This window comes from Myxocyprinus asiaticus, chromosome 39 (genome assembly GCF_019703515.2).
Source record: "Myxocyprinus asiaticus isolate MX2 ecotype Aquarium Trade chromosome 39, UBuf_Myxa_2, whole genome shotgun sequence".
NCBI lineage: Eukaryota > Metazoa > Chordata > Actinopteri > Cypriniformes > Catostomidae > Myxocyprinus > Myxocyprinus asiaticus.
The window spans coordinates 15,706,293-15,731,677 of NC_059382.1; the positions used below are offsets into that span (position 1 = coordinate 15,706,293).

The 25,385-nt window shown below is 38.7% G+C and overlaps 1 protein-coding gene across 7 annotated transcripts in view; it reads right to left on the reverse strand.

Moving 5' to 3' along the window:
* Nucleotides 1-25,385, reverse strand: part of LOC127430254 (BCAS3 microtubule associated cell migration factor-like) — a 302,893-nt gene that overhangs the window by 179,751 nt on the left and 97,757 nt on the right. For all 7 annotated transcript variants that reach the window (XM_051679932.1, XM_051679931.1, XM_051679928.1 and 4 more), the window contains 6 exons: nucleotides 19,886-20,010; nucleotides 19,305-19,470; nucleotides 18,750-18,850; nucleotides 12,811-12,911; nucleotides 10,721-10,917; nucleotides 6,172-6,269 (listed from right to left, as the gene is read on the reverse strand). In XM_051679932.1, the coding sequence (XP_051535892.1) occupies nucleotides 6,172-6,269; nucleotides 10,721-10,917; nucleotides 12,811-12,911; nucleotides 18,750-18,850; nucleotides 19,305-19,470; nucleotides 19,886-20,010 (788 nt within the window). The remainder of the gene's footprint in view (nucleotides 1-6,171; nucleotides 6,270-10,720; nucleotides 10,918-12,810; nucleotides 12,912-18,749; nucleotides 18,851-19,304; nucleotides 19,471-19,885; nucleotides 20,011-25,385) is intronic.

Here is a 25,385-nt window from a genome sequence, read left to right on the forward strand (position 1 = left end):
GTGCCCCGATAACGCCCCAAAACACACACACTCACAAATGCACATAGGCCCTCTCCTATAATGGCCATGGACGAAGGGTTCACGCAAACAAAAGATGGCTGGAAAGCATCCAAAAGACTGATCCTAAAATAAAACTTAGTGACCCAGTCATTTATCAGTGTACAGAGATTGAGGAGAGGGGGGGTTCATATGTATAGTAGACTGTACGGGTGGGTGGGTGTTGGAGTGGCTCGCAGCACTACAGAGGTAAAAGCTTTGAGCCAGTACACAGCAGATGCCTGACACATTGCTGTCCATTCAGTCGCTTTAAAGAGCAGCTGCTCCTGCCCCTGGCATTATGCACACATACACACAAAGCTGTCCTCATATCGGGCCACAGTCATAGTTATACAAATAGATTTTTACATTTTGTAAAAATGTGAATAGTGCTTGCAAATTTTACATTTTCAGTCACAATGATGTTGTAAGTGGTTGCTATGGGGATACAAAGGTGTTCTGAATTGTTGCAAGGGCCTTGCTATGTGGTTGCTAGGGTGTTCTGGGTTTTTGATTATTGGACCAATTCAGAGGCCCACTCTCAAGTCTCTATGATATTTTGGTCCCTAGATATGATGGGTCCCTCCTTTACACATACATATGCAGGCCTTTTGCAACTACTTTTTTTCATATTCCTGTTTTTTATTGTTATTTCTCAGGGTTCCTACAGCTTAAGGCAAGTTAGATTTAAGACTTTTTAAAGACCAACTTTACAATAACCAAAATTGAAGAAAAAAACATCAATTACTTAGGGACAATTTTTATCAAATTTTTATTGCAACATAAAACATGACCTTTTAGGTCCAGTGGAAAAAGTTAGATGATCTACTTCTAATGTTGAAAAAACAAAAAACAAAAAACACTTTCTAGAGTGGAACACATGGAAAACAATAACATAAAACAACACAGTCATGAATCATCAGTAAAATGGAACAGTTGGCTGAGAAATATAATTCTCGTATTCGTTATGTGCTTTTATGGCAGTATGCATTTAATGCATATTCAAAATACACAACTGAATAGCCAATAATAATGTCACTTAAAATCTGAACTGGGAAATACCTGGCGTCTGCTGGCGTGTTGACTTGGTAGTTTTATGTTTCTCACTCTGCATGTGGGATTCCACTGCCTTTATTCCCATTGTGCCGTGTTTGAAACACTTCCTGCACAAAATATACCATGCCTCGTATACATTGCCTGGTACCGGTTTCAGCCATGCCGCAAAATATTGGTTGAATAGCCAATTTTCATTGAATTTGGACTTCACCATGTTGTCTCTAGCTAGCAGACAATGCATCTCCTCTGAGCATCCTGGCCGCAAACAAAATATGAGTGTTGTTGGTTCCGCTATCCTGATCTGCATGACGTTACTGTGAGAGGCATTCTGTAAATTATTTTAAAAAATAGATGTTACCAGTTATTTTGAGATTTTAAATTGCAATGTCAGAAAAACTATTCATATAATCCTACTTCCCATGTCTTAGCATTTTTAAGACTTTTGAAAGATTTATTTAAGTCATTTTAATACCAATTATGGCCTTTTAGATGTAAGAATTCAATGCCTTTTAAGACTTTTTAAGGATCCACGGGAACCCTGGTTTCTAATGACACTTTGCCAATATTGAATGTAAAACAAAACAATCATGCCAATTAAGCATTGAAAAAAAAATTACATTAACAGTGGGAGAAAGAGAGAGATGAAGACAGATAGATATAGAGTCATTACTCGTTCTGTGTTAATGCATTATCAATATTGTATGTAAAAACAATCATACCAATAAAGTACTTTGAAATTGAACACAATCGAGAGATTGTGAACACAAGAGAGAGAGAGAGAGAGAGAGAGAGAGAGAGAGAGAGAGAGAGAGAGAGAGAGACAGAGAGAGAGGTTGGGGAGATGGCAGTGGGAGATTAGGGCATTGGGCTTCTGATTTCCAGACAGTAGATTGATGATAAGAATGGCATCTTTCACAGTCAGATCTGCCAATCTGTCCAGGCATGCGGGGCAGCCTCTGTATTGTGGCGGGGACTTCCAGGTCAGGGGCAGAAGAATGGAGTCAGTGAGGATGGCGGAGAGAGCGCCTGGGGCAGGTGGCAAGTCACTTTTGAAAGAGACAGGTCAGGGCGGCAGCAAGAGCACTGGGTCACGGGAACAGTTCCCCAATCTATAGGCGTCTCAAAAACACCTCTTATTGTTAGGGGAGATCATGTGGCACGGGCTCCTCCTTGAGCGGCGTCAGAATCCCTCTGGCTTGAATGTGCACAGTATCTCCAACAACAAGCCACCTTTATGCTTATCCAGGTAATTACAGACCATGGGTGAGGATCCATTACTGCTAGATGTAGGTAGTGTCCAGGTGCCCAGTCTCTGAGCGCTCAGCCATGCTGGGAGAGGAAACCAGGGGAGCGCTCATGGTTTGTTCCACTGGCCTGAAGGCAAACCCAGCACAGAGGAGCATACTATACTACTCTACACAACATACAGAGATGGCTTTGTCTTGCCACTCACCCCCCAACACACACACATATACACCCTGCACCTGACTTGTGTGCTATGTGAGGGTGGTAGATAAAAACGCCAGGCAGCCACACTCTGGCAATGATAAGTATCTGTCAGAGCAGTTTTACAGTCACAATGTGGTAATGGCCATTAGCACTGTCCACTGTCATTATGAATGCAACTTAGTAAGGGCTTATTACACAGCTGCTTAAAGAAATAAATACATGGACATGAAATATTTATTGGAGTTTAAAATTATGTCATTAGCTTACTTTTAGAAACCACAGAGTGTTGAGAGAGACAGAACATGAGCACAGCTATGTAGAAAACCTAGACTGCCCGGATGAGCAGTCAGTTATACGCTATTTCTATGTAAGGGGTCTTCAATCACCCTGATAAGGTTTATTTTGTGATAATCACCGGCTGACTCTAGATTATACTGCTTATTACATGGCTGCTTACCAAATAAATAATACAACAGACATCAAATAACGATTTGAGTTTATATTAAATAATTATGTGAAAAGAAAGAGACTGCAGAGTCTCCAAAAAAATTGGAATTCCACCTCTGTTTTCTGTTGCAGTTCTATTGGTGTTTATGTTGCGAAAATGACCACCTGACTGCTCATTATCCTTCTAATTACATGACTACTTGCCAAATAAAGAAATAAAGGGACATAAAATATTGATCTGAGTTGAAATTATTTTATTAGCTGACTTGTAGAGACTGCAGAGTGAAACGAGAATAAGGAAAGATGACTTGCAGAACAGTCGGTCAAATATAACTTTATCACCGGATGTGCGGTAATTTTTCTATTTTTCGGAATATTTATATTCAAGTAATCCAGTGATCTGTGTAATAATGTAGATTAGTGCTTTACTATAATATCAATACACTCATAAAGATGAAAAAAAAACACATCATCATCCCTGTCATGGTGCAAGGCACACTTGCAGCTATCATCAACTTCTTCCAGAAAGCGATAGCAAACTCATAACACACCAGCATCTTTCGTGCACTGTCGCCCGCTCATCTCCCAATCTCCGACAGGCCCCTGCTATCCAGCCATGCCACACACATAACAAGTGGGCTAGGAAGGAAAAGTGCTCTCGCTGAACAAATGACAGGGTGTTTCTGCTACTGAGTCGTAACAAAATATAATCAAAAGAGACTTGTGTTCCAGCTGGCTTTATCATAGGTTCAAATAGATCAAGCGCCTTCTGTCTTCCCTCGCACAATGCACTGTGTAGTCTGTATAGGGCCAGGGTGACGCTCAGGGGACCAGATAGGACTAGTGATAATGCCGGCTGCATGTCCGATTGATTTTGGGAAGCTGAGACAGTGGATCTGCGATTCTTTCTTTCTATTGATATGCTGTGTCAAGCAGACAGGCGCTGCTTATGAGAGGTTTAGTGTCAGTACACATATCCGGCAGAGATGGCCACACAGAGCCGCGTCTCCCTTAGGGGTGGCATATAACATCAAGGACACCACACAAACACAGCAGAGTAATGGTCATAAAAACATAACAGCAAGTTAAGCTGTGATATCTTCATGTGATCTGCCTACAGCACTTACTTTACTATGTTAAGACCACATGTCCATGCAAGCAGGTATGAGTCACTTAACTGCTGAGCCTAAACAACATAGTCAGAGTAGACACCATACTTAATTTTTTAATAATATTCGTTATTTTTTTGTGAAAATAAGGCAGTGAGGGACAGATCTATAGTCAGTATATTAGTGTCGATCTTTCAACTGATGTTACTTTAAAAATATGTAATGCCAAAAGAAATCCAGTTGACAAAAACAAGGGTTGTGATTTTAAGAACGTGATCTAGAACACTCCCAACACAACCAAAGGACCTTATAAGTTAAATATTTATGTACATTGTTTTATTTGGTGCATTAATTAAATTAAACTGATATGGTAACACTTTACAATATGTTTCTATTACTTAACATTAATTAAAGCAATAGGTATCATTAACTAAAAATGAACAACAAGTGTTTACTATTCTTGGTTAATATTAATTTATTTTATAAAATGGTTAATTGTTAGTTCATGTTTTATACTGCATTAATGTCAGCATATGCAACTTTTAATTGTAAAAAAAAATATTAGTATATGTTAAAATTAACATTTATAACATTTAAAGTTAACAGTTATTTTTATTTCATGTTTTGAGTAGTGCATTTTTGTCAATTGTAATAAAATAAAAGTTTTTTACTATAATTGTCTTGTACTGTGTCTATTTCTCACAGCTTCATTTTCAATTACAAAAAATTAAATATGACATCTACCCTAAGCTCTATAAGCAAGACAGGGACACTGTCCTGAAGAACAGTATCAGACCCTACAGGACAGCATGGACTAGAGAGGGACAGAGACAGAGAGTGAGATCATGGCAGAAGAGCTGCATCTCCACAGGACAAACATGGTTAGGTCTTTTGAAGGCACAAAGACAAAGTGATGAGCACTGATAAGAGAAGGCGCCACACTGCTTGAAGCCCTGAGAGCTGAGCAATCACACACAGACTGATAAGTATCGGCGCATGAAGAAGACTCCTGCAGCTCTCCTCCAGATGGGACGGAGAGAAAGAGGGAGGGAGGGGAGGTGAGGATAATGACTGGGAAGAGGAGTTTACAAGTTTCGTGATAAAGATGGTTTCTTTCTTTTGGAGGCGAAAATTTAGAGGAGGGGTGATGCAAGATGCTGACGAGACTTTCTTGACAGGAAGTCACTAGATGCAAGGGAATGTCCGAAGACACCACAAAGAGTCAGTGCTATCATAAAGATGAAAAACATTGACAGTGAGATGCAGTTAATGTGTGTGTGCAGTAAACATCACAACAGTCGACAAGGCCTACCTTCCTCTGACAAATCACATTTCAGAGCATTGCGAATGCAGCTAGCCAGATTTGATACGATTTCAATGAAACATGAAAGACTGTGCCATACAGGTATATGTATTAGCATACACAGCAGATTATCCTACAGAACAACTGAAAAATAGCAAAGACTACAGTGTACTTTGATTTTCAGAAATTTATTTTCTCTCGTTTTGTCTATACAGTACATCTATATCTGGAGGCTCAAAATGGGGAAATATCTTCTTTAAAAGTGCAAGCTTGATCAGATCTCTGTTGACTGGATTATCCTAACATGATAACTGGATGAAAGAAAAAAATATAAAGAATCAAAATCCCTTTAACAAGATCAGTCTAATCTAAAGCAAAGTTCACAAAAAGCCTATTTACAGAATCAAACTGGACTGGTAAGATTATTCAGGCAGCCTAAAACTGTGTGCAGCATACCATGTACTTTAAAGTCAATATGAAACTGTATTTACATCCCATTTTTCAGTCAAGTTTACCTTGAGAGCATCTCAGCGCAGCTCAGAGGTAAAGCTTATTTTTCTTTGTATTAAGAAAGTAAATAGGGTGAATTCTGATTTCTTTCTGACTTAAGTGTGTAAACTCAGTATATGAACAAATGACTTAAGGGCAGTAGACTGATTCAGAAAACTCGAGTGAAAACAAAGATGCTTTGCAAAGATGAATCTTGCATATTTCACACTGTTTTCAGATCTTCAAATCTTATTGAGAAAGCAAAAGAGCCAATGGTCTTACCTGAGCCGGTATCTATGACTGTGGATTGGCCTCTACGGTCGGCCACCAGGCGAGAAGATCCAGGCATGCTAACAGGCTCAGACCGCACCGGCTGGATCCTACAAAACAGGGACTAGATATATCAAGAGATTTTGATGATTCAGAATCATACATTCCAATAGCATAAGTTACTTCAGCGCAGAGGTGGGTAGTAACGTGCTACATTTACTCCGTTTCATTTACTTGAGTACATTTTTGGAGAAAATGTACTTTTAAGAGTAGGTTTAATAGTGGGTACTTTTTACTCTTAATTTACTAGTAAATTTCTAATGAAAAAACATTACTTGTTACAATGGACGACGTTCCATTTGTTATATTACTAGTTTTAATTAAATAGGTTTTAATAAATGCATAATTTATTATTGAGAGATTTCTGAATGGGACTTTTACAACAGTGGAACTTAACAGCTGCGCTCTGTCACTCAAGTCAAGTCCATCACTGCAGCGGCAGCAGCAAGCGCTCAAAACAAACAATTTCTTTCATCACACAATGCCTTCATTTTACACCAAGACAAGCCGATATTTCAAGATTAGAATTGCAGCTTCAACTTAAGAAAACTTGTTGCGGTATGTTTTGGAGATTGTGATAATGTGAGCTTCCGTGTCATGGTGATGGTAATTTGATTCTGTAACTATGGGCTCTTATGATCTCAGTTTCTAAGTACAAATTTTTTTTGTCAGTGCTGTCATTAATTTTTTATTAATGTTCTGTCATAATTTCCCCACCCTCATGTGTTCCAAACCCATGTGACTTTCTGTATTTTGTGGAACCCAAAAAATGTAAGACAGAATTCAAGTTACTGACTCAATCACCATTCCCTTTTAAAATGTGGAGGAAAACAAACATGCAGTGAAAATAAATGATGACTGAGGATAACATTCTGTCTGACATCTGCTTAAATGTGCTGCATTGATGAAAGAAAGACATACAGGTTTGGAACAACATGAGGGTGAATGATGAAAGAATTTCCAATAATAATGATAATAATAATAATAATTATTATTATGGTGGTCAGACATTTGACGTGTGTATTAAGTATTAAATGTACATGTATTTTGTACACGGTCGGGCTGTCAGGATTATGAAATGTGGCTGATGATTAATTGTCAAACAAATAATTGTGATTATGATGATTAATTGTCTGTTTTAGGGATTTTATGATTAATTGTCATATTTCTTTAGATGCATATGTTCTTCACACACCTTAATAAGTCAATATTACATACAGTTGTGCTCAAAAGTTTGCATACCCTGGCAGAAATTGTGAAATTTTGGCATTGATTTGGAAAATATGACTGATCATGCATCTTTTATTTAAGGATAGTGATCATATAAAGCCATTTATCATCACATAGTTGTTTGGCTCCTTTTTAAATCATAATTATAACAAAAATCACCCAAATGGCCCTGATCAAAAGTTTACATACCCTTGAATGTTTGGCTTTGTTACAGACACACAAGGTGACACACACAGGTTTAAATGGCAATTAAAGGTTAATTTCCCACACCTGTGGCTTTTTAAATTGCAATTAGTGTCTGTGTATAAATAGTCAATGAGTTTGCTAGCTCTCACATGGATGCACTGAGCAGGCTAGATACTGAGCTATGGGGAGCAGAAAAGAACTGTCAAAAGACCTGCGTAACAAGGTAATGGAACTTTATAAAGATGGAAAAGGATATAAAAAGATATCCAAAGCCTTGAAAATGCCAGTCAGTATTGTTCAATCACTTATTAAGAAGTGGAAAATTCAGGGATCTCTTGATACCAAGCCAAGATCAGGTAGATCAAGAAAGATTTCAGCCACAACTGCCAGAAGAATTGTTTGGTATACAAAGAAAAACCCACAGGTAACCTCAGTCTTTTTACAGGCTGTTCTGGAAAAAGATGGTGTGGTTGTTTCAAGGAGCATAATACGACGATACTTGAACAAAAATGAGCTGCATGGTCAAGTTGCCAGAAAGAAGCCTTTACTGCGCTAATGCCACAAATAAGCCCGGTTACAATATGCCCGACAACACCTTGACACGCCTCACAGCTTTTGGCACACTGTAATTTGGGGTGACGAGACCAAAATAGAGTTCTATGGTCACAACCATAAGTGCTTTGTTTGGAGAGGGGTCAACAAGGCCTATAGTGAAAAGAATACCATCCCCACTGTGAAGCATGGTGGTGGCTCACTGATGTTTTGGGGGTGTGTGAGCTCTAAAGGCACGGGGAATCTTGTGAAAATTGATGGCAAGATGAATGCAGCATGTTATCAGAAAATACTGGCAGACAATTTGCATTCTTCTGCACGAAAGCTGCACATGGGACGCTCTTGGACTTTCCAGCACAACAATGACCCTAAGCACAAGGCCAAGTCGACTCTCCAGTGGTTACAGCAGAAAAAGGTGAAGGTTCTGGAGTGTCCATCAGTCTCCTGACCTTAATATCATCGAGCCACTCTGGGGAGATCTCAAACGTGCGGTTCATGCAAGACGACCAAAGACTTTGCATGACCTGGAGGCATTTTGCCAAGACGAATGGGCAGTTATATCACCTGCAAGAATTTGGGGCCTCATAGACAACTATTACAAAAGACTGCACGCTGTCATTGATGCTAAAGGGGGCAATACACAGTATTAAGAACTAAGGGTATGCAGACTTTTGAACAGGGGTAATTTCATTTTTTTCTTTGTTGCCAAGTTTTGTTTTATGATTGTGCCATTCTGTTATAACCTACAGCTGAATATGAATCCCATAAGAAATAAAAGAAATGTGTTTTGCCTGCTCAATCATGTTTTATTTAAAAATGGTACATATATTTCCAATTCTCCATGGGTATGCAAACTTTTGAGCACAACTGTATTTAACTTCAAATATATAAATCAAATAACAAAACAGGATATGATTTCCTTTTAAGGCTTTAAAAACTTATGAATGATATAAAAAAATTATGTTTTAAATAAATAAAATGTCTAAATACTTAAAATATGTCTCTCTTTTTTGTCAACTTTAGTTTTGGTAAATTTTTAAACTTACACTGTTGTTTTATATTTTATAATATATATATTATATAATAATAATATTACATTATATTATGCAATAGTAAAATATTTCTATCCTAATTTCTTGACTTTCACACGTTATTTTAATGCTCTTTGATTAAACCCACAAGCCCTTATTTCTTATGAAGCCAAAACTTTTTTTCATTTTTTCATTTCATTTCATAATTGTATCACGCCAAAGAAAGTGTGTAAGAGTGTGTCTCCTCCTCTGTGTCGCTCCGTGTATGAACACACTATGACCAGGAATATTTGCCACTACATGTCATTTTAAGTGAAGCCAGAGTGCTTTGCGTTCAATATCAAAGTTTATATTTGTTTGTTTATATTTTCACTGGAGTTGTGCTTAAGCCTCTGCTGACGGTGCACGCATCAGAGTGCTTGAAAAGCGCTTCACACACTCTTTCGGACAGGAGCTGCTCTGGTTGACATCCGTTGTGCGGTTCAGTGACATTTGGACTACAACTGAATGAGACACACAAACAAGGGCTGGGTGATAGGATGATGTAATCGGATATCGACGATATCTTAAAAAGATCCCGATGCCGATTGCGACTAGGCTGAATCCAGTTTGCAAGCAAATGTTCCAAATGCATTTCATGCACGGGTAATTTTGCTCATTTACGCAGCAGGAAGGTGACCTGTAAGATGTCTCGGAGTGACACATGACAAGAAATGCTGTTAGACACAAAGACATGTGCTTGAAGAAACACATTTGGGGATTTGGGGAGGTGGTTAAATCAGATTTTTTTGATCACTTCATTACTTTTGATCAAATATTTTAAGTATAAAGAGCAATTTGAATTTAGAAATGTATTTTGTTTATGTTTTTCATGTTTCAATAATTTAATGTAATTTTTAAAGCAAAATCAATAAAGCAAAAATATTCATGACCCTCGGTAGGTGGGTTGACGATATAATCGTACATCATGATATTTTTAAGGTGAGTATCGCTAAAATATTTTTTACACATCACCCAGCACTAACACAAATGCGCCGTTCTTGTAATTTATATATTCTCTTAAAATTACCCTATTAGGGCATTAAAATCTGATTGGAATTTGAAGTGCACAATAATCGTGGTTATCTCAAATAACTGTGGTTAGATCAAATAACCGCGATCAGACGATTATTTAACAATTGTGACAGGCCTAGTACAAGGCCTTATGGTGTGCACTGAAAAAGCTTGTCCCTAATTGCAACATTCCGTCACCTAATTAATTTTCATGAGCCAAGCTGATAAGGTGTATAATGTGTCCCCCTACATTTCAGATCATTCCTATGCTCCAATGTGTTAGTACTGTACAAGTGCTGGACTACAGTTGGCCATTGTGTATATTTAGTAGATTTGTGTGTTGTGGTTAGTAACATGAGTCTATGTTGTCATATTGTAAAGTCGGTGTTGATGATGGTGGCCGGTAATATGAGCAGCATTGTGTGTGAACGGGCATTTAGCGTCGGCACCTGAGGCTGTGGAGGTCTAAGTCATCTGTGTCGAAATCAAGCAGAGGCTGCTGCGTGTCGCTTGGCCCCTGGGACTGTAGTACAGAGGAACTGGATGAGATGACTGTGGTTTGACCTGACGGGTGGATGGTCTTGAACTGAAATTGAGGACCCATCCACAGTCTTCTGTGAGGACCGGTGTGGGTCACAATCTCCACCTTTGAAGTATAAAATACAGCTAAGCACTTAAAGACAACATAAAACAGCACCAACAACACATTTAAATTACATAATGTTGCTTATTTCAGAGCAAAACTGAAAATTGTAATACTAAATGATTTAAGGCTGGAGCTGATTATTGACATGGGGATTTGATTGGATGGAAAGATTTGATATTATTGGTTCTATTATATTTTTCACTGCCCACTCGGCCTTAGAAAGGCATGTCAGTGTAAAGAGGAGCACAAGGTTTTTATGAAAATATATAATTTGAAGAATATTTAATTGGAATAACAAGAACCAATCAATCGTTGAGTAACGACAGACATTTAATAAAGGGGCGGTTCACCCAAAAATGAAAATGTATTTATTCACCCTAATGTCATTCCAAACCCATATGATTTACTTTCTTCCACAAAACAAAAATGGAAATGTTAGAAATAATGTTCAGGAGTGACAGCCTCAATCACCATTCACTTTCATTGTATGGAAAAAAAGATGTGACTGAGACTAACATACTGCCTAAAATCTCCTCGTGTTCCACAGAAGAAATTCATACCATTTCGAAACATACAGTAATAAAGGTGAGCAAATGATGACTTTGTCTTTAAGAAAGTAAAGAGGGCCAATTTATACATACACACACAAGGACTGTGTAGGCAAGTGTCTGTTCTCGACCAGCTGTGTCAGTCTAATAAAACAGAATGTGTGTGTGCACTGGGGAGGGGAGCAGGGCGTTACATGTGTGTTAGACAGATGCCACTCTTCCTCCTCAGTGGACTGCATTAATGTGGCACAGAAAGACACTCCATCACGAACATCACAAGGCATGTGAGAGATAGAGGGAGGAGTGGAAGAAAAGACCATCCATCCGGCCAGCATCCCTCTCTGCTCTTGATTTCTCCATCTTTTCCAGAAAAGCACATAGCGGGGTCAAGTCTTCTGTTCTCTTCCTGTCACATCTGTGTAAATGAGGCCAGCAGTATGTGTGTGTTCTTTTCTCCATAGTTAACACCATCGGTGTCGCACAGCCCTGAGAGAAACAGATGCGGCGCTGGCTTTCTGTGTGTTTTTGTGGGGGCTATGACCAGATGTTGCCCTTCTCTGCACTTTGCCTTGATCCCGACATATTGTGCCCGCCTCACACTGACAGCACTTATTTCACACAGGCTGTTGCTGTAGAGGACTGTGCTTTTCATGCTATGTTGCAATAACATGTAACAGACAGGCAGACTAATTGCAATCTCATATAAAGTAGATAAATAGAGCGGGTTTAGGCTGTGTTTAGCCAATAGCTGGCATGGCAAGTGTTAATGGTGTCATTAGAGGCAGGCGAGATGTGATGGGGTACGTATGCTCTCGTTAATGCCGGTGCATTAACAATCTTAAGGTTTAAAAGCTTTGGCTGGGGCCTTTCAGGCCACCCAAGGATACATGTCAAGACACATGTACGCTGTCAAGACACATGTACGCTGGATATACTGTGCCTGCATAATCCAGAATATTAAATTATAAAACATACAGTGCTGTTTTAAAGTCTGAGTCCAAGTTGAAAATCTGGGACTTAATATCTCATTTAAACCTGGAAATAAGCAAAGTTTTAGAATTTTGAAAACATGAAAAACAAACACTTTATGACATAAAAATATTAAGAAATATTTAAGATTTGGGACTATTTCTAGGTCTCTAACCAAATAAGCAAATTTGTGATTAAACTTGTTCATTCATTTCAGCAAAATAATCATCAAAAAAAATCATCTATCAACTTTTCACTTGATATTTGTAATGTGAAAAAATTGCTGAAATATGTGACATATGTATTGTATGAGTGCTGTTTATTAATGCTAATGTAAAGCCAATGTAGAGAAGAAGGTCATGAGAGTAAAACTTACCTGAGAGAGCCATTCCTCATCCTCCTGGCCGCTGTGATCGGACGCCAGGCTGTCATAAGACTCATGTCGGGTGATGGGGCCAGGACTGCCCGGTGGTACCACTGCATAGAGATTAGCAAGAAAAGCATTGTATTATACTGTATAATGGGGGTAACATTTTTTTTTTAATGGTGGATGCAGATATCTATTTTGCATGCTATATATACTGTACACACACACAGTATATATTGTACTGTACTGTATGTGTGTGTGTGTATGTGTATATATATATATACACACACACACACACACACACACACACACACACACACACACACATATATATATATATATATATATATATATATATATATATATATATATATATATATATACTGTTTTTAAATTGACACAAACTCGTATTTTGCATAATAATTACTCCATTCACTAACACATTCAAAATAGAAAATGTTTACCATCTGTTGTCAGTAGAAAATATTTAGCAATGATAATAGATTTTCAAATCGACACTAGAAGGAAATAAGACTTCTGTTAATTAGCCAAATTGGCACAATTTTGGGCAGTTATATAAATTTGGGCATAAATTGGCTAATTAATCCAATATATCGGTCTATCACTACTATATATTAGAAATAGTCTATGTCTTGGTAGGTGCTTATGTGCACATGTCCTTGACCAAGATCAAAATAATGTGATGTATTGTAGCCTAGTGGTTAAAGACTAGTATCCAACTAGTTAGGTTGTAGATGTAAACCTCATGCAGGTTGATCCATAAACTATCACCATTGTGCCCTTGAGTAAGGCACTTAACTCAGGTTGCTCCATGACCACTGGCTTTGTAGTATGTCTGTAAATCACTTTGCATAAAAGCATCAGTGGAAGACCTAATTAGTAATTAAAAATTTTTGGGCTGTGGAAAGCTTGTAAAACTGTGTATGCTTAGTTATGTGAGAAAGAGACGGATACAGACAGCATGGAGCTGTCAACAGCAAAGACAGCATGCACAGAGACAGATGGAGCACTTGGAGGCCAAGCATTAAGACTAATGTGCACAATCAGTGGTTTCCCTTCCCACCTCCAGGCTATCACATGCCTTTGTTACCAATGTACATAATACAGCAGTGAATAAAGTTGTCAAGTCCTCATCTGGAGTACACAAGGGCCCACCACTCTTGTTCCCTATCCTTCTTTCGATTTGTCTCGCAGACTTGCATACACACACACACACACCAGGTGTTCATACACACTTGACGAGGTGTTTATGCCAGGTTCATGGTGCAGTCACTACCATCTGAGTAACAGATACATTGACATCTTCACTCAAAGGGGAAATCTGCTTGCAATCCGCCCTACTCAATCACAGTAACACTACACTCTGCCAGAGTTCGTTCTCCACTATATCAGCATGCTGCATTATGCAGACATAAATCGCAAAGTGACTTACCGATCTCTGATGGGTCAGAACAAAGCCAGACTATGTTACCTCTTAAACACAATCAAGCTCTCCCATTCCTACCCCCTCTCAATGCCCAGGGGGACAATAAGTGTTGACTAATAAATAATTAAAGCGTAAGAACAGTAGCTAGCTCTATAGATCACATTACAGTGGGTTCATAATGGCTGGGTTTAAGAGGTCGAGGGCTCCTGGACTGTTAAGAGCAGTTTATCTGTTGTGAGTTAGAGTGTGAGGAATGGAATATGGACAGGAAACAGGGGCCGACTGCATAAACATGCAGCATCATGATGACAGCCTGGTTAAAAATTTGCTTTTGCCACCAACACATTAACCACGTGAAAATGACCTTTCATTTAAATTATGTTTGTTCAGGTGCATAACGGTGTATGCATTGACACCTGGACACAGAATCCAGACGAAGTTTTTTGCTGTTAATGCTGTTGCAATTGAAAAAAAATTTCACCCACTCTGACATTTCAAAAGAATAACAGATGAATATTTATTTATTCATTCATTCATTCATTTATTGTTTTGCATTAGAACCCAGATTTACTATTAAGCCATAGTTCCACTAGGCTTTGTGATTGCAAAAGTTACACTCAAGGGCTTCATATTTTAATACAAAATAAATAACACATAATATTTAGATTCAAAGTATTCAAATATACCATTGACTCACTTGCCTGCTACAATAAAAACTGAAATATGTAGGTCAGTATTTGACATTTCTATCTTCTATTGTGTTTCCGACTCATATTTTGACTCGTTCCTCCTTTTCTTTATAAAAGCATAAATCTTGGTTACAGTGAGGCACTTACAATGGAAGTGAATGGGGGCCAATTTTTGAACATTAAAATACTCACTGTTTTAAAAATATAGCCACAAGACATAAAGGATATGCATGTAAACATGATTTTAGTGTGATAAAATCACTTACTAATCTTTTCTGTGTAAAATTATAGCCAACAAACCCTAAAACAACTATAAAAATGGCAAATTAACAGCTCAAATAATTCACAAGTTTTAACAGAATTAATGCAAGTGCTTTTAGGTGTTTAAACCCTCAAAAAATTGGCCCCAATCACTTCCATTGTAACTGCTTCATTATAACGTAGATGTTTGCCTTTTTTAAAGAAAAGGAGGAACAAGTCTAAATTAATTTTTGTGGTAATCAACATTATGTCACAAATGCTGTCGATTGAACTTAACTTGTACTCAACCGTAACATTGCTTTAATGTCACACATATCTTTGCACGGCGAAATTCTATGGGTAAAATACAGTCATTTCAATTGGAACCCGCACAATTGACTTCCAGTGGTGAAGAATTTCCTTGCGCTGATTTCGCCTCGAGTTCAAGTTTGGTAAACTTTGACAGGCGAAATCGCCACGTTGACCAAAAGGAAGTTGCTTGGTTTGATGGTGACCTCTGTGTGGGCGGTGCTTTGTAAACAGCTGAATATCCACAATGTACAAGGATACTATTTTAGCGCGAGTTTCTTAACGTAAGTCTCACTGAGTATAAAGTGCAGCATTAAAAATGGCTGCTTGACAATTATCTTTTTGCTGGTTTCACACGCGCTCAACATCCGCCCACGCCATCTTCACCCGCGGAATTTTGGCGTGAGAAGGTATGTGTGACCGCACCTTTAGACATCAATGGGTGACCCAACACAGTACCACAACTCTTTATTATAAAAAATGTATACAAAAAAAGGCACCAACATTTTGCTAAATTATATTTTATTGATCATATTATGTATTTTATTTTATTATTTTTGTATTAAGCATGGTGTGACGAGGAGGAGGGTGGCCACTCACGGCCCGGCCCCCAAGGAGAGGGATAAGGCCTAGCAGGATGCGGCAGTTCGGGAGAGAGCGAGCCACACGGCACCCTCCTCCTCATCACACATGGCTTTTCCCTGCAGATCACCACAAAAATAAAATAAATTTTAAGTCACAATTACAGCCAGGTACAAAGTTCGTGAAGAATTGTAGTCTTTGGGTTTGGTTTATAAAAGTGTCCAGAGGTGAGAGGCAGATCTCTTTTCAAGTTAACAGACAGCAGGATGAACAGCACACCCTGGAGGCTGAGAGAGAATCGAGAACAAAATTAAGCTGATGAGTAAATTTTGCAGCCAGTCAGAGGTGTCAAAGTATACTGTCAGGGGTGTTTGGGTATATTCTGCTCACACCTATGCTCACAGTATTCCAGAATCAGTATGCAAACAATACCCGTATTACATCCACTGAGAATCAGAAGTGCGGGGGGGGGGGTTTGTAGTATGTCATACAGTTGTACATACGGACCAAACAACAAAGTTCAAGTTCCCCAATTTAGTATGTCCGGGAATGTATTTCTACTTCACGCTTGCATGCTTAAAGAACATGCTTTTTTAATGGCTGAGAAGTAAGTTCTTTGTCAAACAATACATTCAATACAAGCAAAACATTCTCTGAAAGTACAGGAATTCGTATGCCGCTATGGTAAATGAATGTGGCGTACTTAATCCTGAAAAGGTCATGGAAAGCCTGGTCAAAAGCGGGTGGGCCGTACCTTCCTCCAGCTATGAATAAAAGCCTCACACCTTTCCTTAAGAAATCCAGTCTCATTCATTAGGGAGCTCTCAGACAAACAGCCGCCACTATCTCTGCTAAACGGCAGCTAATGTCGCAAGCTGAGGATTCCCTGAGCGCAGTCAGTGGGACCGAAGGAGTTTCACTGGGCCACCGTGTCCTTGTTATCAACCCATCATCTGGGTATCATCAGCAGTGGCTGGGTAATGCTCCCCTTCCCGAGTGCTGCCAAAGGCTGTGCAGATGGACAGGTGGAGATAGTGACCAAGAAGTGGCGCCACGGTTGCTTTTATCACCAGTCATGCAGGCTCCAGCTCCTCTGACCCTACCATCCACATGTTGCATTTTTAATCAGCCAGGTCATCCAATCTAGAAGCAAGACCAGAGCTGTCAATCACACAGCTCTGCTGCAGTCTTCATGGTTTGAGGGAAGAGAAATGCCCCGCCCATTTCTGAGCCCGCTGAGCCTGGGAACTGTCCTATCAACAGTAACTGTCCTACAGTGCTATCTCTAGCTCTCTTCCGCCATCTTTCTTTTTATTCTCCCCTCTTCAGAGTGGCCTTTTACAAAGTAATTACAAAGCAAATGAGAGCCTGATAACATTAGCGCCCAAGGTTTAGGTACGCTGCCTACTTTGTGTTGAATCAAAGGGATAGATAACATCTCCTTTTGTGTTCCAGAGAGGAAAGTTAGTCAAATGGGTTTGGAAAAACATGAGAGTGAGTAAATGAGGACCGCATTTTCATTTAGCCTCAACCGACCCTTTAAAGGAGGAGGTGAAGATTGGTTTTCTCCCCACATGCCGATAAGTTTCCTGCATCAATTCCTCTCTAAACTCACATAGCGAGGAATCAAAGGTGGCAAGTTGTGGGCCACCTGGCACACTGAGGGCCGCGGGCCAAAGGGCAAACATCCCATATTCATACGCACATGCTGTCCAGCACAACTAGAGTCTCAGGTCGGTGAAATTCATTGTAACAGAAGTGCATAGAGCAAAGATCTCTTACTTATTATAATCAGACATTAATGTTAATGCATTGAGCAAGCTCATTATGCCTTTCTTTGCCCCCTGGTTGGTCACATCCACGCCGAACCGTTGCCATGATCGCTCACATCTTGCAATTTCATCACTCTGACACATGCATGGCGATTAGAGCGACTTCCTGAGAATATTCTACCCGTTAGGCCTTGAGCAGTTGGGCTTCAGCAGCAGAAAGAAATGTGAAGCTTGGCCTGAAGGACCCAGACAGCTAATTACTCATTATTGTTTATGATTATCCAGCTAACGCAACAATGCTCACTTATTCAAGATATATTAAATGTGTGGTCATCCATGAATTCTTTGCCCTCAAGCTGCATTCTCTTGCCTTTCATATGTCAACCCAAAGTGCTCCCTTTCTCTGTGCACTTGTTATTAAATTACATGGGTTTAAAACCACACTAATTGGTTTAATCTGAATGCTGGGTTAATTTGGCGCTATGCTGTGTTTCAGGGCAGGGATGTACTATGGAGTGACAAAGCCCTGATTCACAACACCACCAGAGAATGAAAACCACTTCACCAACTGCTATGCCAAATGGAACTGTGGGGCTTATCTTCTGTGACCTTTTAAAAAACAAAAGTAGTGAGAGGCTGGGTAAACAGAAGGAGAGATTGTGAGATTACTGTGCGTGTTTCTGGTTTAGTAGTGTGTCTTTTAATGTCTTTTAGCAGTGGGTCCCACGCAGCATGAGGCACCAAAAACATTAAAAACAAACGTCTCCAGTGAGACAGACAGCATTAATCAGGGGGTCATGCTATGTTGCACTAACCTTTTTATGAGCTGCCTGTTCTATCTCTCACTCACTGTACACACACAAACACACACACACACACACACACACACACACACACACACAAACTTACAGCCAGCCAGGAGGTACTGATGGTACTGCACGAAGTCTGAGGCCAGCACCAAGGGGTGGTTGCTGTTGAAAGGTGGTTGTAGCTCATTCCACTGCGGTGCCCTACTCAAAACAAACACAGAAATCAATTTAGGAAGTGCATATCAAAGGGCCAGATATATATAACAGTCTCCAGCTGAGATATAATGGACTCAACTTCCTGCAGCCTGGCAGACTTTCCATTTCTCCAGTCTCATGTGGGTTGCACGAGCTATACAGCTCGGTACATACAATCATTTAACATTTACAATTAGATCAGAAAGCCATTCTAAGAGCAACCCCTGCATCTTTCTGCCTGTTTTCATTTTATAAAGTCGGTCACAAGCTTTACCGCATTACGACTGAGCTCACAGTCTGGCTCAGTGACAAGCTGTGACATTAAGCATTTGCTTGCCGTTGATGTGCGTTCATTAAGGCACAAGCTGTTTTATGTAAATGCTGCGATTATAGTGGCTTGTGTCAGGTGCTTCTGTCTGACAGAAGGTGAAGTGTAAAAGCAGGTGAAGTGGGTGCGAACCTGGTGAGATTCCAATAGGCTCTCGGACAGGTGTTCAGCTCCAGGGGTGTGTCGTCGCCGATCTTTTGCGCTGTGCTGATTGGCCGGGGCTCTAGCACATGCTCCACCAGGTTTCCATAGCAACTCAGGATGTAAAGGGATTCAACGACGGCCTGGCGTGACTGATCTAACAGGGGTGAAAAGTAAAGAGCAAGTTATTAGAGAAAAATATATTATATGGTACCATGTTACATGTTAGCATTACAGTTTATCACTGTGATCTCAGTGATTTGTGATGTGATTTTTTGTGGATTTAAAAAAATACAGATTTAAGACTGATCAATTAAATAAAAAAAACAAAATAGGACGCTGGGGTTGTATTACAGAAACATCCTAATACAAGAATCCCACAGTAACCATGACAATTTTACTTAGGAAGCTTATGTAATAAGTCAATTTGAGCACAAACAGAATAATTAATGTTTAAGTTAGTTAATGTTTTATAATATTAATGATATTATAAAAGTATAATATCATTTAAGTTAAATGTACAAAAAAGGCTGGTCCATGTACAGTATATATGGTCGTAAGCCATGTCAGACCTTTCTCTCTCTTCATGTTGGGGTTGGTGATGAACCAAGAGCGAGAGGATGCGAAGACTGCAGCCACGCAAAACTCTCCACCAATAGACTTACTGGGGGAGATCTGGGGAGCCAGCTTGGCTTTGCTACAAAAAAGACACACAAATGAGCAAAGAGGAAAATAATAATAAAAAATAAAAAAAAAGAGTGTGTGTGTGTGTGGGGGGGGGGGTATGGCAGATAGGCAGTTTATCACATATAATATGAAGGAAGGAAGGATGGAATGATATTTGTGTTTCAGATGAAAATTGCATATCCACAAATATAACACTGGGTCTTTAAATAATGAACATAACACATCATACATTCATAAATCAAGCAAATAAAAAAAAGAAAAAAAAAATCAACATCACTTTCAATTTGTCCAATTTCCAAGTGTTTAAATATGTTGGTGTGTTATTTTTAATACTGACTCTCAGTTCAAACACAGGCACAATTTACATATTGTCAACATTAATGCGTAAGTATATTTTAATTTACATTTTAATTACATTTATCTTCCTTTGTTTTTTTTTGTTTTTTACAGTGGGTCCAGTTTGGGGGAATAAATTATTAAATATATAGTCTTCAATAATATATAATGCCTTTTTACAGTATTAAAATTTGACTTGCATTCATTTTTGGCATTAAATGCTTATAGGTCAAAATGTTTATGTGCAACTAATTATTTTTATTATTTTTAAGTGTAATTTTTAAATGGAGGCTCTTAAGCTGCTTTGGAAGGCCTCACTCCAGTCTTGCCACTTTATTAAAAAAAATATATATATATATGTATAGAGTATATATTGAAATATTCTTTGCAGAATGAGAGAAAATGGTTGTGTGCTGTGATAAGGGCTCACATACAGAATTCACCCTTGAACAGTAGCCGTGTGGTATCATTGTATGACTCCTACACTAACCTGCACTCTAAAACCTGCCCTCTTTATCTCAAACGTATAAGAGACTCCCAAAGCACTGAATACTAGCCGTTTCACAAAACCAGACTCCAGATACTATCAGCCATGCACACATATACACACTCAAATATGCACAAATGGATGTGAATGGAAGACAGCTAACTAAAAATATCTATTATGCATTAAAAGGGCAGATAAATGTGAAAGAAACCTGGCAATTGTAATGAAATTGTTCTAGAGCGTGAAGTCTGGACTAAAGAGTTAATGTGGATGGATTGTCCAGCTTTTGAACCAGGACTCTCCAGCCTTGCATTATACTAATAGGTGTTGAGTGACCTGTTGCTGAGCTGCACTCTCACTCTGTCACTTCCTTTAAAACTGTCATCAAGTCGTAAATTACTCTCAGGACGAGGAGTGATGCTGACATCTTTGTTTAGCCGACACCAGGCGAGTGTTTTTGGTTGAATAGGACTAAAAAAAAAAAACAAGAAAGAAAAGCTGGGAGAGATATTGGCACATGTGTATTGGCTTTGGACGGAGGTTGAATGAATAACTAAATATCTGCAGTGTGGTGTGTGCTGTTGATGGGGCGATACAAGCGGTTTGTCAGGATATCGCCTTGGCCGGAGTAGCCGTGTGTCTCGTTGTCTGTCAGTGCTGAACAGGAGATACAGTGCTAAACAAACATGCCTAGCCAGCCGCCACAGGATGTGAAGTCGAGTAAAGCACACGGTTTCCTCTTTCTCTCTATAATAAAACCTGGATCCCAAGTGAACCAGACAGTTTTGATGTCAGAAAACTTCACATATCCCCCCTCTTAGAAAAGAATCTTCCTTTGCCCTGACCATCACTGACCGTAGAGAAAAACAGTGAAGACTATAGCTCAAAGAAGCCTTTAAATCCTTCCTGCCCACCACAGAGTTCAAGGCAGCAGGGAAGTGAACGAGCTTAGCAGATTTCCAGGCAGGGATGCAGATGAAGGGTTTGTGTATTGTTCACTTTAATATTTTTGGGAAAACACAGACTCACTCCCACTCAATCAAGTATGAGAAAACAAAACATACTGCGCCATAAAGTCAATGAAAACTCATTATTGCTATTCGACCAAAATGCAAAACACTGTCTTATAACTTGTTTAATATGCAAGGATGCTCCGTACAGCCAGACTGCAAGAGTTTTCATGTTATGATAAACATGCTGGAACGACGCTGGTCACCTTTACTGACACTGACGTGCTTATGGTCTACGCTACTTCTATGGCTCTATGATGACACGAAGCAGGAAGTTAATCTCTTGTTACGCAGAGCACTGAAGTACAATGAATGAGTTACAAGTGAGTAAAAGATACAGTAGCGATGTATCACTGTTTTCATTCACAATACATTAAATAAAGAATCGCACTGTATTGCGACCCAGATGCTGATATAATATCATATCGCAAGGTCCCTGCTGATTCCCATCCCTATGAAGAGCTGGAATTTTTAGATGACGCTGTCTTGTTGGGTGGTGTTTGAAATGGCTGATGCTCTCTCGTGACGGAAAAATGTAAAGGATGTGTGCACAGCTGTTTTTTAATAAAAAAGCAAACCAACTTCGGTGTGATAAACATTTATTTCTCTGAAATCACAGGCTGACGGTGTCCACCTCAAAGTTAAGAGAAAGTGTGAGGAAACCGTATCCTTTTAGAAATGTCTTTCTGTTTAAGTACTAAATGTTTTGCAAAATCAATCTGGAAATGACATTATTCCTAAAGACACGTTTCAAGGTATATAATGTCATGCCAGTAATGATGAGACCAAAAACACTGCAAAGAGCTAGTCTCAGCTAAAAGCCGGAATAGCTTCAGCCTCTTAGCCAAGGAAGCTAAGCGCCGCTCGTCTGCCGTTCTGAAGGTTGCCAAGTATGGTAAGAGTTCTTTGAAAAGGCTTTGGTCAACAGATGATTTGGTCAACATGTTCTTATTTAAGTGCACTATGTAGATGGATGGCAATGCTTTTTAAGCACTTTACACTTGTGTTGTGTCTGAATTTACTTTTGACCAACCACTGGAGTAGATCTGTCTGAGTGTTTAAATCACTTTTCCTTTTAGTCTCATTTAAAATGTTTAGAGAGTATGACTCAAGTTGCAGTGATTCAGCATGTCATTTTTTAGTGAACAGATTTTTCTAAACAAATATTGGCAAAAGGAGCAGCTTACAAAAAAAAATAATAATAATATCCTAAAATCAATACATTATGAAACATAAACAAATTTAGGGAGATGGAGAGAGACAGAAGGAGGACATTGCTAAACAGAAGCCAAATAAATTCTTCTTATTATTTCTCCCCCCACCCCCACCCCCATTGGCATTTTCCCTGCTTCTTCTAGAGACTTTTGACACTCTCTCTCTCACTCTCTCTCTCTCTCTCTCTCTAACTAATTCATTGAAAAGACTCCTTGCATGTCATTTCCACTTTTAATTTAACATATGAGGACTCTTGACTTGAGCTAATAGCTTTTTCTCAAGGGCATAATTCAATCTGTGATGTCCACCATCAAAGCCGCTCTGCATTACAGTCCTAGGCAGAGAAGAGGCGCCATCGCAAAGTACTTCAGCAAAGTACGACAGAGCATTGTCACTAATTTCGGTGGTTTATAGGAATGTATTATTCCAACTTGTTGGGGAACAACTAACCATAAAGTTTCTTTGCAATATTGATTGTTACATTTTTTTGATGAAAGTATGAAAAATTCTACACACTTACTGTGACAAGTTGACCATTGGGACAGTGTACATCAGGCAATGGGGCCTGTGTTAAAGCACTCTTGAAAGGGTCATGCAAAATGCAGACATATCTCTCAGTGACACATTTATTACTGTACAGCAGCTTTATCTCGACATGACTAAGGCATTCAGTCACAGTGCACACATACTATACTAATGGCAGCCATTAGGAAAGCCCTCATCAAAAACTAGGAGGAACCTAAACTTTTCCCCTCCATTTCCAGTGTTTCATCTCATTGGAATATTGTTGAGGAAGGTGCCTGATTCAGCATGATTTTCCTTTTCCTTAGAGAAATGCTGGCAAATATATGTTCCCCAGGTGTCAGTACAGCTTTCTTTGATATGTGTGTGTGTGTGTATATATATATATATATATATATATATATATATATATATATATATATCTCCTCCAAGTTTAAGTGTTGTACATCATCATTCATTCTGTTCACTTCACAAATGGCACTTACAGCAGCTTTAAATTCAATTCGAAATTTCATTGGACCAGACCTCTCTGATATTCTGAAAAGAGCTTTGTAACTTGTAGCCCAATACTGTACAGCCTATACTCTATTTGTTTATACATATTTTTGGATATACCATGCAGCATCAAATGACTACAAAATTGTGACATTTATTCTATATGCATAGCTTAAAATCTAGTTACATTTGGGAACCTTTTTTTTTTAAATATATTTTGCATTTCTCTGCTCTTGTAACAAGACCTTTTTTGTAGCCCTATATACAGTATATTTTTATGTATGTCCTTGTGTATCCTTATGTTTTGGCATTTGTGCTAAGCTGAAACTGACCATCTTATTTCACCTCTGTGAGCCTTCTGTTTTGCATTTTGTTCTCCCACGTCTATTAGAATCACTTTCTCCACACTGACTGAATGCTGATAACTTTTCTCCCTTTATATGTTTGTATATAATGCTCTTTTTGCATTGAGGAGGAAGTTTTGAGCTATGAAACTTACAGAATGTTTTTATATTACAATGAACTCTTACATGTGAAAAGATCACGGAAAATTTAATTCCTCATGTTATGACCCCCCAAGGACTCTACAGCCCAAGTTGAGAGTCCTACATTAAAGCTGAAAACGTTCAATGACTTAAATAAAAAATAGCATCCTAGAAGGCCAGTTTGAAGCCTTATCTTCAAAGAAGGGCTATGAATTATACAAGAACATCAGCTTAAAGCAGGTAGTGCAAATACAAAATGCAAACAATAGTATTTAGTTTAAAAAAAAAAGTGAAAGAACTTTTCAACTTTATGAAATTATAAAATTTTCTGACTTTATCTCTCCATTCTTTTGCTAAATATGCATTACTTCAATAATAATCTGCATTTCAAACATAAAGTAACTTTCTCCAACTTTGCATCTCATAAAGCTGAAGAGACTCTCCATGTTTTTCTCCATATACACTCAGGCCAATGATTATACCATTATCCAATTACTTAATAAAATTGTTACATCAAATTAAAGGGCGAAGCAGATGAATGACTGCGACTGCATTGCATCAGATGTAGCGATCATTCTTTTTCCAGTGTCCTTATTCCAATGTCACTAGCCAATAAAGTAATAACGACAACAACATGAATGTGAACAAAAAGGCATTTTTTCTTTTCTTTTTTCTTTCGAACAAACAATCTGTGTCATCTTTGTTTGGGAAAAACGAAGCAAGGGAAGGAGAGATTACTTTGAAGAAAAGCTTCATTTAAACTGTAGGATGGACTGACAAACAGAGCTCTGATGCTGTCTAACATAACAAAACACAATATTTTGTGATGAACTCA